At 35.2% G+C, this 18948-nt stretch overlaps 1 protein-coding gene across 3 annotated transcripts in view; it reads left to right on the top strand.

Annotated features, from left to right (window-relative positions):
• Positions 1-18948, top strand: part of LOC138694530 (band 7 protein AGAP004871) — a 292166-nt gene that overhangs the window by 53308 nt on the left and 219910 nt on the right. For 2 of the 3 annotated variants that reach the window (XM_069818352.1, XM_069818351.1), the window contains exon 3: positions 16505-16525. The exons of the other annotated variant lie outside the window; for it this stretch is intronic. In XM_069818352.1, coding sequence (XP_069674453.1) covers positions 16505-16525 — 21 coding nt within the window. The remainder of the gene's footprint in view (positions 1-16504; positions 16526-18948) is intronic. 3 annotated transcript variants of the gene reach the window in all.

Raw genomic sequence — 18948 nt, 5'->3', positions numbered from 1 at the left:
TTCGGCCTATAGGTATACAAAATTTTTTGAAATCTTAAACCATTCGAAGGGGCTCGAAGGTAGATATTGCTTATGAAGGATTCACAATCAATGTCACTCTTTAAGGACTTACAAAAGAATAAGTAGTCAAGTTCAAGACGTCTAGCATAAAGGATAGAAAAGTTAAAATATTTACAAGTACGCTTTTCTTTGAATGGTTTCCAATTTAACCGAATCGGTAGAAGTAATAGAATTCCAGGCAACAGATGCATATTCAAGTTTAGATCTTATTACTGTAATGTATAGTATAGAATTATAAGAGTAGCAGGAGTAGGAAAAGAATAAGTTATAGACCTTATAATTGTCTATGTTGTCTTAGGTAGGAGCACAGCATAATGCTGACTTAACGTCAGGATAGTTCTGCAACGTGTTCGTATTATGTCGATAAAACCCAAAAAATGAATTAAGTGTAGAAGTCTGTATGAGTAAGATATCTTTGATGCATACGTACGTGGTGAAAGAAAACGTATTAACATTCATTTACAAGAGTTACAGAACAGTTCATTGTGAGCAAATTTTATCTAACAATCTTTTTGATATGGCCAATAATCTATTAAGGATTTTGAGTTTTCGAGAATACAATAGATAGCAATCAGAGGTCTGCATTGGACGTTTTCGCTCGAACGCCAAGTAGTTCATAGCATAATCCTATAGGTAGCCCAGATGCATGATGGGTAAAATTGTCACGAGCGATAAATCCTCGAACAGTATAAGCCGAGCGTTAGACATTCGTTCTTGTTACAGTGATGAACTGTGTAGCAACATCATAGATGTTTATCATTTCAAAACTTTGCAGTGTTTAACTAACCTCTCCATAGTACAACTACAAAACTTGCTTTAAAATATAATATAAATGTTGTAGGTAAATGTTCCCCCCCCCCCCACACAGGAGTGATTTTGTTTTTGCCACATCTGATAGATGTTTTTGGATGTAAATGTAGTTATTATAAACGGAGAACACAATCACGATAATGCAAGAACTGTATCAAATTTTCTAGTAATAATAATAATAATAATAATAATAATAATAATAATAATAATAATACTGTAATAATAATATTAATAATAATAATAATAATAATAATAATAATAATCTCTAATAATCAGTGTATCAATCTTTGCGTCTGTAACAGTTGTGCAGCATGATTATTCATTTTATTATATTTTCTGTGACGTTATCTCTGTACTAATATTGTTATTAATCTACTGCTAAATCAATAATATTTTGTAAAACGTTTCTACATTGTCGCAGTATATAGGCGGAACACTACGTATGGACCTATCATATTATATATGTGGTAAATCAAATATTGAATAATTATTAATTAGTAATAATAACTGTATATCGAAGTTTTTCATACTATTTCATTTATAACTTCATGTTCGTGTTTTGGTACGTTCCATTGACTGTTCCATTAAACGTTTGTCATAAACGCAGAAAATAAAGCCTTATTTTTACCGTGTGAGCGAAACATATGTGTATCTTATCTGTCGCCTTCCATACAAGATAAGACATGTCGGTGAGATGACCTTGTACTGTGCTTTTATTTATTACGAGCGTATCATGACCGATCGTATCTCACTCGAGGGTGCGACACTCGACCGAGTTCAAGCGAGCGATTTAACTCCAATGCAGCACTCTGATAGCAACGTTACAGAACAAATAGCAGTTCGTGCTCCTCTTTACTGGCTTACAGAGGAGTGGGTGTAATTCTTACCGTGGCTGCAATATTCCCAGCTTTCGACAGCCATGTTACTACAGTTGTCAAAGTAATGTTTTGGAATTTCTATTCAAGAGATTAATCGAAACCTGTACTTCTTGTGACTAAATTGTTACTAAAATATGGTCATAATTAGTTGGCCGTACACTACTTTAAATAATTTCACTGAATGCGCAATAAACATTCTTTACATAAAATTATATAACATATATTTTTTTCGAAAACCGTTAGTAAAAAAGAATATACCTTTTTTCCGTCATAATTCTAAGAAGCATTATCTGTGAGGAAATGTAATATTTTTTTTTACTCTGCATATTTTGACCAAATTTACATCAGCAGGAAACGATACCGATATATAAAATAGTTACAGATTTTGACTGGCTGCAATGATTGGCGCGGCTAGACAAAGACAAGCTTGCGCTGCCTAGTCAGCAATCAAGGGATGCCGAGATTTAACTTTCATAGAAATGGATAATACCACAACAATTGTGCTTAATTATCATTCCTTTTAATAGCTATCGTTGCAATTTATAAAAATAGAATAAACGGAGTCAGTTTTCATGGTCAGGCCAGTAGCTAGGAACTTCTTTTAAAGGGGCAGCTGCGACATTAGGGTGGGGGCAGGACTTATATCACAATTTTTCATGGAATCATGTAACTATTAATGAAACAATATATTTCAATACCATATACTCATCATACTAATAAAATTTTGAAGTACAGTTGAGGCATTGACATGGGAAAGGTCGTAACTGCCAAAAATTCGAATTTTTAAGGTTTTTTATTGAGAAGGTAGTAAATGGCCATGCCAATGGCACAGAGAAGGTAGTATGTCCGTAGGTAATGAAACGAAGTTGGAAACGTAGTCACTAGATGTTGTAAGTTGTATGTGCACAGCTGTTGGCGCGGAGAAGGTAGTAACTCCTTTTACAACATCAGAGTGTGTCTAGACAAATATGGGCTGATAAGTGTGCAGGGCAGAATAAGAATCGGATGATTCTAATGGTCCTCATTTACATTATTGCCAAGAAACATTTTGATTCAGTGGACTTGAAATTCCTGGTTTCAGAACATTCCTACATGCCATGTGATAGGGAATTTGGCATCATAGAAAAAAGAAAAAAAAAAAAGATGCAAGACCATGGTTCCAGAAGAGGTAAGGCTTAATAATGTAATAATGATGAAGGATGAGGATTTCTTCGACTTTTCTGCAGAATGTGACAAGTTTTTTAATACAACTCCTATCAAAATCAGCACCCTCAACTGGATTAGACTCTCAAGAGCTGATTTTCCTCTAATAAAAACGAGACAGTCATTTAATTACCTTGAAATGTCGACAGAGCACAGGATTTTTAAGAAAGGACAGTCATTAACGTCAATCACTAACTTGCAGTGCTTGCAACACCTTGAAAGAAGACCAATCGTCCCTGATGCCGAAAAAAGAGACTTGTTATCTATGTTAGACTTCCTCGAAGAAAAGTATCATGCATTTTACCGAAAAATTTGTGCATAATGTATAAATAACGTTAATTCTCAGTTTGGCTAAGGAGTGATTTCAATGTTGTATTTTCATAAAATAGGATTTCACAGATAAATCTGTGCCAGACTTTTCAAATTTCATATGTAACACAAACATGAGTGTATGCCTTTCATTTAAAGCAGTTCCTGTAATAATGTAAGTGAGAAAGTGTTCCTAAATTTGTTTTTTGCTTCCCCTGAAAAATTTTGTTTTTGGCACTTACTACCTTTCCCATGTCAGCTCCTCAATTAGTCTACACTAATTATTTTACTTCTTTTTTTCTGTCTTCAAACTTAACATATCTTCAAAATAACTGTAGGCCTCTTGCACGCCTTGTACCGGTATGAAACTGATGCAGAAATTGATCCATATTTAATCCTGAGATCAGTATGAGTTCAAATGCTAGATATGTCATATTTGCTTGTCCTACACTAGTCATGTTTCACCTTCTATGTAGGCTATATCAATATTTGTAAGAACAGAGAATGTGGATTCACAAACAGCAGTGCTACAAGGAAAGATTTTAATTGCAACTACCAGTTTGTAAGTATCCTAAAATTCTACTCTTTTCTTATATATTTCTTCAAATGTATTCAGGTTTTCAGTCTTTCCCAAATAGCTTTTCACCACAATGATTTCCTCTCCAGAAGGAATGGTGATTCCCAATTCTTGCACTCATTGCAGCATATCATGTTCAAGTGTGTCTGAAGTATGAATTGTATGAATTGACCTTAAAAGATCTTCATTATCTGAAAATCTAAGATTCAGTTCATTCAAAACAACATCTAACACACAATAAAACACTATGTTTTCTGGAGACATCGCTTGCTCAATTTTGTCTGTTATTATGAATTCAGATAACTTTGAGTTTGAAATCAATTTTCTCTTCGTTGATGGAATCTCTGTTCAAGTGTCTTCTTCTTTCAGTAAATTTGGAGACGTTTCTATCACATCATTAAGAGTTTCATTGTTTTTCTTCTGAGATAATGTTTCAATTACAGCGTTGATAAAACCATAGCGTTCTATTAAACCTGTTTCACGTTTCACCTGTTTCCAAAATAATTTTCTTAAATACGAGAACTAATTTGAAACTGTATTGCTTCAATACACTTAAGTTCTTCACTTTGAACATCTTCCCCACTAAACACACTCTTGTTTGTACAGAACAGTTTAGGAAGCCGCGAAAATTTCACTGCCCACTGGATACTAAATGCCTAGAATTTATTTTATTGGGTTATTTTACGACGCTTTATCAACATCCAGGTTATTTAGCATCTGAATGAAATGAAGGTGATAATGGCGGTGAAATGAGTCCGGGGTCCAGCACCGAAAGTTACCCAGCATTTGCTCGTATTGGGTTGAGGGAAAACCCCGGAAAAAACCTCAACCAGGTAACTTGCCCCAACCGGGATTCGAACCCGGGCCACCTGGTTTCGCGGCCAGACGTGCTGACCGTTACTCCACAGGTGTGGACCTAAATGCCTAGAATGAAGAATGTTCATTAAGAGAAAAACTATAATTTTGCAACTTCTTGATAGATTAACAACAACTGGACCACAAAAATAAACCTAATTATAGTCTTCAACAAATCTAGGGGAGGGCAGCTTTGTGGAGGACAAAGGCCCCCCTCCCCTGCGCCCCTCTAGCTACGGGCCTGTTCATGGTGCTCACTGCCATTAAATACCGGATCGATATTATGAGATGAAAGGAAATTGCCCGTAACATACAGTAAACAGTAAATAAACTTTGACCATTGAAGAATAATGTGATTGGCGTGCGTTAACTTAAAAGTCTGTCGACTTTCTTTGTTCTAACGTAGACTTTTTTAAACTTTGACTCTTGGAAAACAATGTGATTAGCGAGGGAAAACTTGGTCTATCGGCCTCTTTTTTAGCTAAACTCAAAGCTTGCCATCTATTACCGATGATAGCGACTCAGTAATATACTTCAATTTATTATTGTAGTATCAGTCAGACCAGTGCAGTGACATGCAGAAATTAAGGGTATGTTTGCAATGTAAGTTTAGCCTAATATAAAAGAGAAATGCTGCTTCTTCGACTTGTTAATAAGACTCGTCGCAACAAACCGCTGTTTCGTTATTCTTTGCTATCATTCACATTTTGTTCATCAAAATCTCTCCTTCTTTTAACCAAATTCATTTGTTCTTTTAACATTATTTTCTTGGCGACATCTTATATTAAAATAATTTGTCTCATTTGTAATATTATCCATCCTCTTGACTTACCAGTACTACATCACTTATAACAATAAATAGGCTATATCGAGACAAGCACTTGTAACTAGAGATGGAGAAAAAAATTTTAATACCGACATATTGATATAGCAATATATTGCAAATCTACAGTAATTTCGATAATCGATATACACTAAGGTGCAAAAAAACCACTCACTTGAAAATATTGTAAAAAATAACATTTCGGGCTGAATTGCTACATTACAGTAAAAGAGCATTGTTGTAGTGTAATAACATTAGATTTAAGGATATTTTGGCACATGAATTCGAGCTTTTGAAGTTGTTTTAGAGGAAATGTAAATGGATTAGTTACAATTCATATGAGGGGTCTAAAAAGCTACTCATTTTCTTGATCATAATCTTTGCTATGTAAGTTGTCGATATGTTTTTATTGTTTCGTCGCTTCTCTTATGTTTTTCTGTGAGGAACATTGTTGACGAAAATTTATTTTGTAAATTCGACATTGAATTCATTTGCCAGAATGCCGCTGAGAGCAGATGTAGTAAAAGCTATTGCACCAATTGACGATTGTCGCAGTTTGCGATACGCTGCTGCTGCCATACTCAACGGTTAGGGATGCCGTATAAAGGTTCGGAGAAACACAAAGTTTCTCTAGGAAGCCTAGATCTGGCCGAAAACGCAAAACTACTGCCCGTGACGATCGATTTATAGTGCTGCAGATTTTGAGAAGTCGTCATACAATGGCGGTGCAAGTTAGAAATCGGGTCCAGAATGCAACGGTGGTCAACATAAGTGTGTGGACGGTTCGCAGACGGGAAGTAACTCTAAAGTCATACCGACCTGCAACAGCTCCAGTATTGACCCCAGGTCATCGAGCAGCCCGGCTTCAATTTGCCCGAGAACATGCAGAATGGACAATGGCGGAATGGAGGAGAGTACTGTTCTTCGAGGACTTCAAATTCTCCCTGAGATCACCAGACGGCAGGGAGAGAGTCTGGAGGCGAGTTGGAGAGCATTTGCAGCGTGCGCTTTCTCAAATAGAACAGCATTCAATGGAAGCTCTATTATGGTATGGGCTGGTATCTCCATGGAAGGTAGAACAGAGTTGGCTTTTGTGAGGAATGGAAACCTAAATGCTGACCGCTACATTGAAGAGATCCTTTCCGAGCATGTCGTGCCTTACGCACCTTTCATTGGAGATGAATTTCGATTGAAGCATGACAACGCTCGTCCGCACATTGCGCTAAGAGTAACCGCTTACCTCGAGGAAATGGGAATTGGCAATTAGAGTGGCTAGCGCGGAGCTCTGATTTAAATCCTATGGAAAACATATGGAGTAAGTTGGGCCGACATATCCGAAATCAAGTGCCAGATCTTCAAGCAGGAATGGAACAATTTTGGACAAGAAGACTTCGCCAGCGTCATAAGTATGCCCGAAAGAATGGAGGCTGTAATTAGAGCTAGAGGAGGACAAACCAGATATTGAAGGTTCATTTTTTGTGAGAAGAAGAGGAGAAAGTGAGGATAAACAAACTTACGAATGAATCTTAATTCTGGGAACTGTGCTTACAACTTTTAAAACCCATACATTTTCTCTACATCACTGTGATTTGTTCTTTGTTATGCGCCAAAACATTCTTAAAGTTGTTCTTCTTAAACTACGATAATGCTCTTGTTATCATATTGTAATTTAGCTTGAAATGTTATTTTCATTTATATTTTGAAGGGAGCAATGTTTTGCATCTAAGTGTATATTGTAAGAAATATATATATACATAATATATATATATATATATATATATAGAAACGATTATCGATATGTCGCTATTCCGTAAGCAAATTGATTACATTTTAGCTGTACATTTATTACAATAAACTTACTTATGTTTTAATATTCCTTATTAGCATTGAAATTAACATCGTAACAGTCAAAAGCATAAATGTAAAATTATAACGATAAAGAATACATTTTCAGCACCATATTATGTAGTTCCTAACCTAAATCAAAATTATTTTGAAGGTAAGTTGAGCTTAAATGATACAATCGGAAAGAGTTAAGTGAACTCTATATAGGTCAGTACTTGATAGACTTCTGGAAAAGGTTTCAGTTATTCTAATTATATATCGGGTTCTATCCAGGACACAAATACCTAACAATGTAATAATTTTTAAATGTGAGTAAACAGTACTTGTATTCATTTTTAAATGTAAATAAACACTTAGAATGTTATAAGTTTTAACAAACATCAAAATTGATTTGATATAATCCGTATTACAAGTTATTGTTACACTCCAACATTCCAAATATCAATGGCGATGAAGATAGGGACAGAATTTTTATGCAGTAAAAGATGTAATAAGAAAACAATATCAGTACCAGTACTAGGTTGTGCATAGAAATTCTAGCTGTTAATAAATGTCACCGGTATTAAAGTCTTGTTTCTCTTTCCATTTCAGAACGTAGAGTTGAAATTTTAGATAGCCGTTTTGAGGTCAGACAATTTCTTTTCAGAGAGACAGTTGCTCCTGCGTCGGAGAAAATTAATACTAAAAGAGTAGTAGATAAGCATCGCGTCTCAGTCTCTCGTTCGCATATTTTGAATTTGGTACTGCATATTAAACAATTCAAATTCGAATTCCAGTACAACCTATCATAGTAAGGTATTGATTGGATTGGATATTTCAAGATTACACAATTGTGAAATTGTCCATCTTCATTAGCATCATCTCTCAGCGTAATGCACCTCGCCCTGTCCTAGCTCCACGTATATGCACTGAGTGCAGGTTGCCCTCTGTGAGCACAATTGGTGTAGCCAACAAATCTGTAATACACGTTTCAGGAGAAAAGAAAATAATTTCAGGGACATATTTCGTTAAGCCTGTACTTAATAGTAGAACCATTTGACTAATCAAGGATACAAGTTTATTCTCCTAATGAATGCAGTCATTTATTGTTATAAATTAATGCTTAAAAATTACTTCTTCTACCTAAGTCACACACAGCAAACCATCGATAAGACGAACCTAAAGAGACCGAAAAATCACCTGTTCGCATTAACGAAGTTCGTCTTATTCGAATTCTGATCGAATTTTGTTTCAATGAATCCATTATCACTCTTTCAGTTCAAAACACTTTCTCGTGGTTTGTAGTTAGTAATAATGAATTTCGAATTAAGTACCGTACTTGTGAATCTTTCTGAATACTGTATTAGTAGCATATATCATCAATACTTAGCGAAGTCTCCATATCTGGCCTCTTTTCATCTTTTCCTTTGTTGATCCAAGTTTCTCTTCCAGATATAGGGGCTATCCAGTTTATAAAAATTATCACTTTTGTTACCACAATGAATTTAATTTAAATCACTTCTGACTCACTTATATTGCCCTCATGTTGTTAAACATTCAGGAACCTGAGATTCCACTTCTTCATATTTTACTGCACGAATTCGCTTAAATTTTCCTGATGAAGAACCGGAAACTGCAGCAGCGTCAATTTTATCTTTGTTTTTTATTATGGTTGAAGGAGTATATTTTGGAATTTGAAAATATTTTGCAATTTGAGGTTTTGTCCTAGTACCGTGAGACACTTCATTCCAAAATTTTAACTTTAGTTTTTACACTATTAGCAAAACTGACGATTTTTATGGTATAATTATGCACAATATGACTTTTCAATTTTCACTCCAGTTGACATTTTTATATATTTCTGAGTACTATAATCATAAAAATGTGAACTGCAGTCAAAAGTGAAAAGTCAAATTTTGTAAAATTATACCATAAAAATCGTCAGTTTTGCTAATAATTTGTCCACGTCTGCATATCTATAGAATTTTTCCTTCTTTCACTCATGTTGCTATTATTGAGGTGTTAACTTGAACACTAGCCGTGAGACACTAACAGTTAAATCTCTGTATCACTCAGTGACATCTCTAGAGATAGAACACACAGAAGACTTGAGCTACTACTATGATTCCCGTGAGAAATATAGCAATGCATAGGCTATTATGCGTGTTCTAATCGATATCTTCAAGGACATTTGAAGTTTTTACTATGAGAGCGAACGAAGAGAATTCCCATGGAATAAACTATAAAGGGTGTACATAAAAGTTGTTTTTTGTTCGTATTAAAGTAGAGGACAAAAATCTGGGGACAGAAAATTTGTTCGACGTTCGTAGAAACAGAAATTCGTATTAACCGAAAAAAAATCCACTAAAATCACTGTGTTTGAGCCGGGACCGGGAAAATTATTCGTATTAAGGGGACCGAGTTCATATTACTATATTTAATTAATTTGATGTTAAATCCTTTTTCCAGGGAGGTCCTCAATTGGTTCTTTTAGATTTTAAGTCCTAAAAATCTTGGTCTTCATTGCAAGTTAATTTTATGAAAAACAACAGATAGTATCTTATTTCATTCTTATATTTTGATGTATAACTTTATACTCGTATTTTAAAAATTCAGACATGGCGGACATTAACAACTAATAGGCGTAATAAGAGTACTTCTTTATATCACACTTTATATTCTTTATATCTTTTACTTTTACTTCATAGAATGTAACTAATGTAAAATAAAATATTTTGGAATTAATTAGAACTTATTCAAAGATTATTAGAGTTGGTATATTTAGCAATTAAAAGTAAAAAATTTAGTACTTAAATCGGATTTAGCATTTTATAGCACATTTAATGTTAGACTTTAGTATTTTTTAGCGTTTTTGGATGGAACTTTTTCTTGTAAGAATGTTTGGTAGTAGAAATTCAATGTCATCAATGCGTTAACAGGTGAAGTGTCTAGATTTTCCAGTTATAATTCCTAAAAATAATATATTGAAAAGGAATATATAAAATTACAATAAATTTACGAACATTAAGAAAAATACCAAAAGACGCGGTGTGATTTTATCCCGACCCAACTTGTTACTCAATAATTGTAGTTACATGCTACCACATACAACTTCTTTGTGAGTGAATATTGATTTTAAAAAATCGGATAGGTAATCAATATTCCAAAAAGACAGACAGTCGGGATAACTGTACGGATAACAACAAAGAGGTTATCAGGTATGGAATTAACTTTACGGCAGGGGGGCACTTTGGCCGAGCCTGCGTCCTGTTACGATCTATTGCGTTAAATCTAAAGCTAGGCGCATTCCCAAACCCACACCGACTGACTACACTAAGGTTCTCTGTGTACCCAGGTTTCGAGCAGGTAACCCTCCCCCCTCGTCCCTAGGCCAGCTCCCATCGTGCGTCGCCATCCGGCGATTGGTGAAATGCTATGGAATGATGACGAACTGGAAAAATGGTGACTGGATTATGTAAATGCCTAATATGGGAAAAAGGGAGAACCCCGAGAAACACCCCAACTGCGACCTTGTCCGCAACAAGTGTCATTATGGATTTTTCAATGAAAAATCTCAGACCTGACCGGGACTCGAATCAGGGCCGCCTGCAGGGATCTCAGGTAGATTGCATACCTTTGTTATTCATACTGTAAAAGCTAAAGTGGAGGGGTGAAGTGGCCTTTAGATAGATTTTCATAAAATGTAATTTCGCTCTTATTACTCAGAAACACAAACATAAGAGTACATTTCGCATTTTGTGTTCAATTTCATATGTTACCATGGATAAAAAGCACACTAGTCTACTTAACATGCTCCTGAACATAAAATTATTATTTTTACAACATTTGGGCACATTTCGCATTTATCGTGTTTGCAAAAATCTACCATCTCGGGCGCGGGTTCGATACCCGCTTGGGCTGATTACCTGGTTGGGTTTTTTCCGAGGTTTTCCCCAGTCATAAAGTGAATGCCAGGTAATCTATGGCGAATCCTCGGCCTCATCTCGCTATCACCAATCTCATCGACGCTGAATAACCTCGTAGTTGATACAGCGTCGTTAAATAACTAAATAAAATAATCTACCATCTCTAAACATCATCGGCAAGTCGTGTTGAAGGAATCAGTATGCTATGCTGGGTGGCCTCACTAGAGACAGAAACTCGTCATGAATCCATTAGGTGTAGCGCGGTATGATTTATTGTGGCAGAGATGCGAGGATAACAGTGATCGGACATTGACATTAAATGTAAGAACCTCAGAGTTTTTTGTTCGATATCCAACACATCAGTAGGGGTTAAGTGGTGGGAGAAGAGGTTAACGAACTGAAACTGGGACTAAATGCCATTCCCTGAGATCTGACAACCAGGAAATACAGTATGTCGTCACACCACCGCCACCAATAATAATAATAATAATAATAATAATAATAATAATAATAATAATAATCATCATCATCATCATCACTACCACAACCTTCACCATCATCATCGCGAAGGTTAGATCGTTACCTGTTCTGGCTTCATTCAGATCATATTTTATGATGGCCGACACACTTCTTGTCAATGGGCCTATGTAAGTTATATCATGTGCATACACTATACATATACAGGATGTAAATGAATAGGTTGTACAAAATTTTCCAAGTTAAACGAGACATTAAGGCTTGGAATTTGATATAGGTAGAACCACAGAATTTCTCATTAACGATAAATTCTTTATAAAAGTGAACTAAACGAAAAGTGTCTTTCTTTCTGAAAATGGATGTAATAATTTTCGCGATAAAGATATTTTGGAGCGAAATAATTAAGTTTTTCCGAAATATGCCGTCTTCATTGAATAATCAAGACTACCTTTACAGTATGTAGTCAATATGTAAATATATATCAATGTTAACAGTATTCAATAAACTGTTGTTGAAAATGGTCATGAAGTCATTTAAATATGCGCTCCTGCATAGATGACTTGTATGTCTAAAATGCAAGTAGTAGACAATTGATGATGCAAAGGAGAAGAGTTCGGCCGGCGCCTTGGATCGGGTCTGTGTATAGCTCAGATGGAAAGGGCGCTTAGCTTGCAGAGCTGAGAGGTCCTGGATTTGATTCCCGGTGCCGGAACGAATTTTTCTCCAATAATAGGGAGTGATGTTGTTCACAGTAATCTATATACAGTATAAGATTCTAACATTTCTAAGTTTCAACATAAAAAATGTTTTCTCAATTATAAAAAAAATATGTATTTATATAGAGGAAAGAATATTTGGGGTTAAGAGGGCTGAAGTTACAGGAGAATGGAGAAAGTTACACAACACAGAACTGCACGCATTGTATTCTTCACCTAACACAGTTAGGAATATTAAATCCAGACGTTTGAGATGGGCAGGGCATGTAGCACATATGGGCGAATCCAGAAATGCATATAGAGTGTTCGTTGGGAGACCGGATGGAAAAATACAGTATCTTTGGGGAGGCCAAGACGTAGATGGGAGGATATTATTCAAATGGATTTGAGGGAGGTGGGATATGATGATAGAGAGTAGATTAATCTTGCACAGGATAGGGACCAATGGTGGGCTTACGTGAGGGCGGCAATGAACCTTCGGGTTCCTTAAAAGCCATTTGTAAGTAAGTATAGAAGAAAGAATAATGCTGCCACTGTTCAAAAAAAGATATTGGCTAGGTAACTGGCTAATAAGAAACTGCCCACTGAAGGATATACTGGAAGGAATGAAGAACGGAAGAAAAGTTTGAGGCAGAAGGAGATATAAGACGATAGACACATGGATCGTATGCGGAGACTAAGAAGAATGCGGAAAAGAGATTAGGTTGGAGAATACTGGGTTTGCAATGAAATACCTACCCTTGGGTCAAAGTACGCATGAACGAATGAGTGAAGTCCATACCTGTGGAGTAACGTCTAGCCGCGAAACCAGGTGGCCCGGGTTCGATTCCCGGTTGGGGCAAGTTACCTGGTTGAGGTTTTTCCGGGGTTTTCCCTCAACCCAATATGAGCAAATGCTGGGTAATTTTTGGTGTTGGACCCCGGACTCATTTCACCAGGATTATCACCTTCATCTCATTCAGACGCTAAATAACCTAGTTGTTGATAAAGCGTCGTAAAATAACCTACTAAAAAAAAGAATGAGCGAATGATAATTAATTCACGATGAAACTCGAAATATGATATTTTACTACGAAGTTTTTCCAAAGTGAATGCGAAATTTTGTGGTTTCTACTTATAGACAATCCACGGTAGTAGTAGATGTCTACTAGCGATGCAACAACCTTTAGAATGCAGGCAGCTTGAAGTGTTGGTTTCGTTTGTTTGTTTGTTTGTTTGTTCGTTTTCATTTCACTTTCTCATTCGATGTATAATGAGAAAATATTTTAATGTTGCAAAATATCGATTTAAATATTAATTAAATTTTCAACTTTTAAAATTACATTGTGCTTACAACAATATTTAATATTGTCATTATTTCGGTTTTCTGTCATTTATGTGCAGTTAAGTATAGTTAGTAGTATATGGCTTGCATTTGTAAATGTATTTTTTCATTTTTTACGAATTCAGTAGACCGTAATAGCGAATGAAATATGATACAATGCATGTCTTATTAAAATAATATGACGCGAGGTTTTATTTTCTTCCGTAAAATATCACCCGCTGAAATCTCTTGTGATATTATCTATGACTACAATAATTTGCTGTCAAAAATCTAATACAGTAGGTTCTATAGCTGATATAGGCCTAATAATAGAACTTTTCCAGGATAAGTGAAAACGGACACTTTTTATACAATTCAGAAAAACAATGACGATTCCAAAGTGGAATAATAAGTTCTGAGGTCACGACTACGACTATAAATCAAATGCAGAGTATCGAGATAGTAGGATTGCCTTCTCTGATCTTAGGCGAGATTTGTCTTCTTGAACATGAAAGGAATGCAGAGGCAAAAGAACTGAGAGTTCAGAATATTAACGATACCGTCAGAATATAAAAATAGATTGTTTGAACAGTAAAGTGAATGAACACAAATAGATTCCCTAATGTTGTTTGTAATGAAAAAAAGCAAATGATATTCAGCAGATCAAACGAACGTTGAAAAGACAAGAGTTTCTAAATTCTGTAGATTTTATTTCATGAGATACAAAGTCAGGAAGAGGTCGATGACCTAACCCTGAAAGTTGTTTTGTTGATGATGATGATGATGATGATAATGATAACGATGACGAAGTTAAGAATTCATTTGTTGATTAATGTGCATTTTAGCACGACTTCGATCTGGGGATCCTGATCGCTCGCCCTGTTATAAAATGTACCAGTAGTCCGTACTAATTAACTTCGACGCTTATCTTATCTGCCTACTTTAATGGGCCGTTAACCTAACAACTATGTTCGTTTCCCGTGCAGGAGAAGAGCGTGATGAATTAATTACTGGTTAAGGAAAGTGCTAACCCATGCACACTTTGACCATCCATAAAGCCTATTATGCTACCTACTTGCATTTTGACGTCGGAGAAAAATAGCTGGTAAACTTTGTCTGGTATTCTCTCATTTTAAGGCATATTGTTTAATTACTATACATCTGCGATACCAGCCACCTATATTTTGTTCCATAATCTCTGACAAGCGATGTAAATATTTTCGGCAGGGAAGGAGAGAAGTATGATTGCTATTCAACCAATGGCAGAGATCTCATTCCACGCTTGTCTTGAAGTTGGGCGGGGTTAAAACGCTTCAGACCGTCCAACTTCAAGACAAGCGTGGCATCAGACCTCTGTCATTGGTTCATTAGAAATTATCCTTCTCTCTCTTTCTACCGGCGATATTTACGTCGCCTGTCAGCCATTATGGAACGAAGTATAGTTTTACTTCCTATCTAAGAATTTTTATGTCCCTTAAAAATCAATTGCCCTTGGTTGAATTTGAACCCACGAAGACCACTAGAGACGCGAAGACGTCTAGTGGAGATTTATTGTTAGCTTCATATCCTGGCGAATACAAGTGGAATGTACGGTAGGCAAAGACTTACTTTGGTGCATTTTTTTTGGGGGTACTACTGTTTCTCCTGCCAGGATTATATTATTTTATTACTCCAATAATAGTATTGATGTAACTTTGATTGATTTTCTATATTACAACCGCAGGTAACATTTATGAATGTTAACGCTCAATTTCGGCTCGTTACTTCTAGAAAGGAACTCTTTCCTCATTGATGCACCAAATACTATATTTATTCACTCACGTAATTTTTACCCTTTTTACAAAGTTCGGCAGCTAAACATAGAGGGGAAAATTGTGCGATTACCACAAAGTATCATCAATAAAATGACCATAAATAACCTCAAGAAATTCATGAGGTGAGAAAAAGTGAGTGTACAGTTATTAATATTCCTTTTTCATTATTTTATGTTACTTAATATCATAAATTTATATCAGTATAAATAACACAAGCTATAAATATTGTTATTATAGGTCTTGATGTTGCCATGATGAGGCTTGTATTATATTGTTATTTAGCCTAATAGTAATAATAATAATAATAATAATAATAATACCTATGTAAATATATACTACTCTTGCCCATTCCACTAGAGCAATTGTACCGCTGTGTGTCTGTTCTAATTTCGGTAGCCTGACCTTGACTAACCTCGCAATGTGTTTTCAAAATTACCTTATTCAGTACGTAAATAAAATAAACGTGCATGTATTCTACACTTCACTACTTTCATCAGACAATAAATTCATATCATCTTTCTTGCCGTCAGAGGATCTTCGGCGTTTTCCATCCTATAAGGGATTTGTGTTTTCTCTGCGCATGCTTACGATACTTAAGAGTTTTATAAACACTTTTGAAAGGAAAATTGATGATGTAGTTTTTTTTTTATTTAAGAGGGGAAAATCAAGCAAGGAGAATAAAATTGTGAAAAATATGTTCAAAAATCTTGAGGGGGGGGGGGTGAATACGCGAGGAAGGGAAATTACTTGAGTAAATAAGGAACCTGCCGTTGAAGTGAAGTGGGAAGGACTTTCCTTAAATGTCATATTAAATAAAGAAGCCTTCATGGAAGTGTATGTCTGCATTGTTTACTTAGTTGTAGTATTTCCTTCGACTATCACGCAATGTTGTTTGGAAACTGTATCATAATACGCCTTATTTTTTCCAGGGCAACAGAGGGACTCGATCTGTGAGTACAGATACAATGAGTCTACATGTTGTGGCGTTGTAGACTGTAGATGCTGTAGACATATTTTGTGCTGTCTTGTGTCAAGTAGTGATAGTAGAAGTTTCGTGTTCTTTAATTTTACGCGTCTTTTTTGTTCCGTTTTTGCTTTATTTATGCAAAATATAGAGAAAGTGTTGTTATGCTGCTAAAGGAGATTACGAATATGCACATTTGAGCATTCCTGATACTGAAAAAGTGGTTTTCGGTATACTGTCTTGCCTGTCTGAATCTGTCTCTTTGCAGGCATTTCCAACTGCTAGCTCTGTGAGGTCACACGTCTTTGTTCTGGAGCTCCTTGAGAGGGGAAGCATAGGTAAAAAACAAAGTAGGGGGAATAGAACTGGAAGGAATAGAGATGTTTAAATAGCGGAGACACAACATTACCACAGTCTAGTAGGCCTATATACAGTCTAGAAGCTCAATACGTAGTAAATATGCATCCATGGATAGTTTCTAACCACTAGGATCGCTACTATCGCCTCATTACAGACAATGTGAAATAGTACTGCACAGTCTATTGTTCCTATTACCCTCATAAACTCAAGCTTCGTGACTGTATATACTAGACTGTGACATTACTGTCCTTGATGTGCTTTACCAGCGCTACTCCGAGAAGGGAAACGCGCTCCGACGTCACAGGTTGGACAGTTTGAAATGACTGCTTTATAGCTTTTTCTCCTAAATTTACAGGTAGGATTTTATTCATACCTGATATCAGTGAGTAAATTTGTCAGGAAAGTGTGAACACGAATTTTATTCCTTTTTAAATCTCGGCTTATCTGAAGTCTTGTGACCAAAAATATGCAGAATTATTATTGTGTGGATTACGCCCTAATGATTTGCTTCTTCTTATTGCATAAAGAATGGTAAAAAATGAAACCGTATAAACCATGTAGATCAGCACCATACGATGCACAGTGCAACAATGAAACGGCGTATATATTAATGCATGCGGAACCATTACACCTGAGGAAGGGCTGAAGATTAGAGAGTTGTTTTCGATGAAGCAAACAAAGAGAAATATATGACGTATAAAATAAGTAGCTTTAATAGTGTAAACGATGCAATTATTTATATAATAAATTTAGTAGCACTCGAAATATTAATATCGGTGTCCCACAGGGGACTGTCCTCGGTCCAATTTTGTTTTTAATATATATTTATGATTTATTGGAATTAATTTAAAGTAATTCAATGCTGAGATATTTTCGTATGCGGATGACACGGTTGTTATTTTTGCAGGTAAAATTTGGGATGATACCTACTTTAATGCAAACAATGGCATCACATTATTTAAAAATTGGTTTGATTACAACATACTTGTCTTAAATCATTTTAAAACTACGGTTGTACCCTTTTCGTTAAAATCTGTTGGTATTAAATCACCTAATTCGCTCTTGTGTTTAAAAATTCATACATACAATTGTTCTTCTAATAGTTGTAACTGTCCTATTCTAAATGAATCTCCTCAAGTTAAATATCTCGGTATAATAATCGACCAACATTTACGTTGGGATAAACATGTTCTTTTTCTGTGAAATAGATTCAGAAAAATTATTCATTATTTTGTCCTACGAAATTACTTAACTGTCCATACTTTACGACTGATTTATCTTGCATTAGTACAAGCTATATTGCAATACGGCATTATAGGATGGGGTAGTGCTTATAGTACCTCCCTCATGCCAACAATTCTGCTACAGAAAATAAGAATAAAAATATGCCTTAATAAACCTCTTGATTATCCTTCAGAGCTGCTGTATTCAGAATTTAAAGTATTTGACTTCCATCAAATTTATAACAATGTATTACTGGATTTTGTACATAAAAACCGAAACATAATATTTAATTTATATTTACATAAATATAAAACCAAAACATCAGACAACATATGCTTGACAGTTCCTAAATGTACTGCAACTGTAGCATATAATCACAGTAGCAACTTCGGTCCAAGGCTTTATAACATGATAATAGATACATTCCCAAACATACAATTTGCTAATGCTGCTTATTAAAAAAAATATATTAAATAAGTGCTGTTAACAGAGAAAATTTAAAGTTCAATTATTGTGATACGTGTTTTTTCTTCTTATTTTTCTTTCCTTTTATTGCTTTTTAATCTGCTATTCAATAAAATGTCTTAATATTAACTTGGTGGAATGCCCCCTGAGCACGAGTATGTAACTTACTCTTTTTGGGGGTGCTAGAGAGTGCTTATGTAAAAAAATCAATATGTATCTTTGTTCTGGCAATAAAGTATTATTATTTATTATTATTATTATTATTATTATTATTATTATTATTATTATTATTATATTTACACAATAGGCATTTTCATTTAATTTTAAATATCTCAACTTGACTTTAAAATGTCAGCACAC

The sequence above is a fragment of the Periplaneta americana genome, chromosome 2, assembly GCF_040183065.1.
Source record: "Periplaneta americana isolate PAMFEO1 chromosome 2, P.americana_PAMFEO1_priV1, whole genome shotgun sequence".
In the NCBI taxonomy this organism is placed as follows: Eukaryota; Metazoa; Arthropoda; class Insecta; order Blattodea; family Blattidae; genus Periplaneta; species Periplaneta americana.
This window is presented reverse-complemented; position numbering and strand designations above follow the sequence as displayed.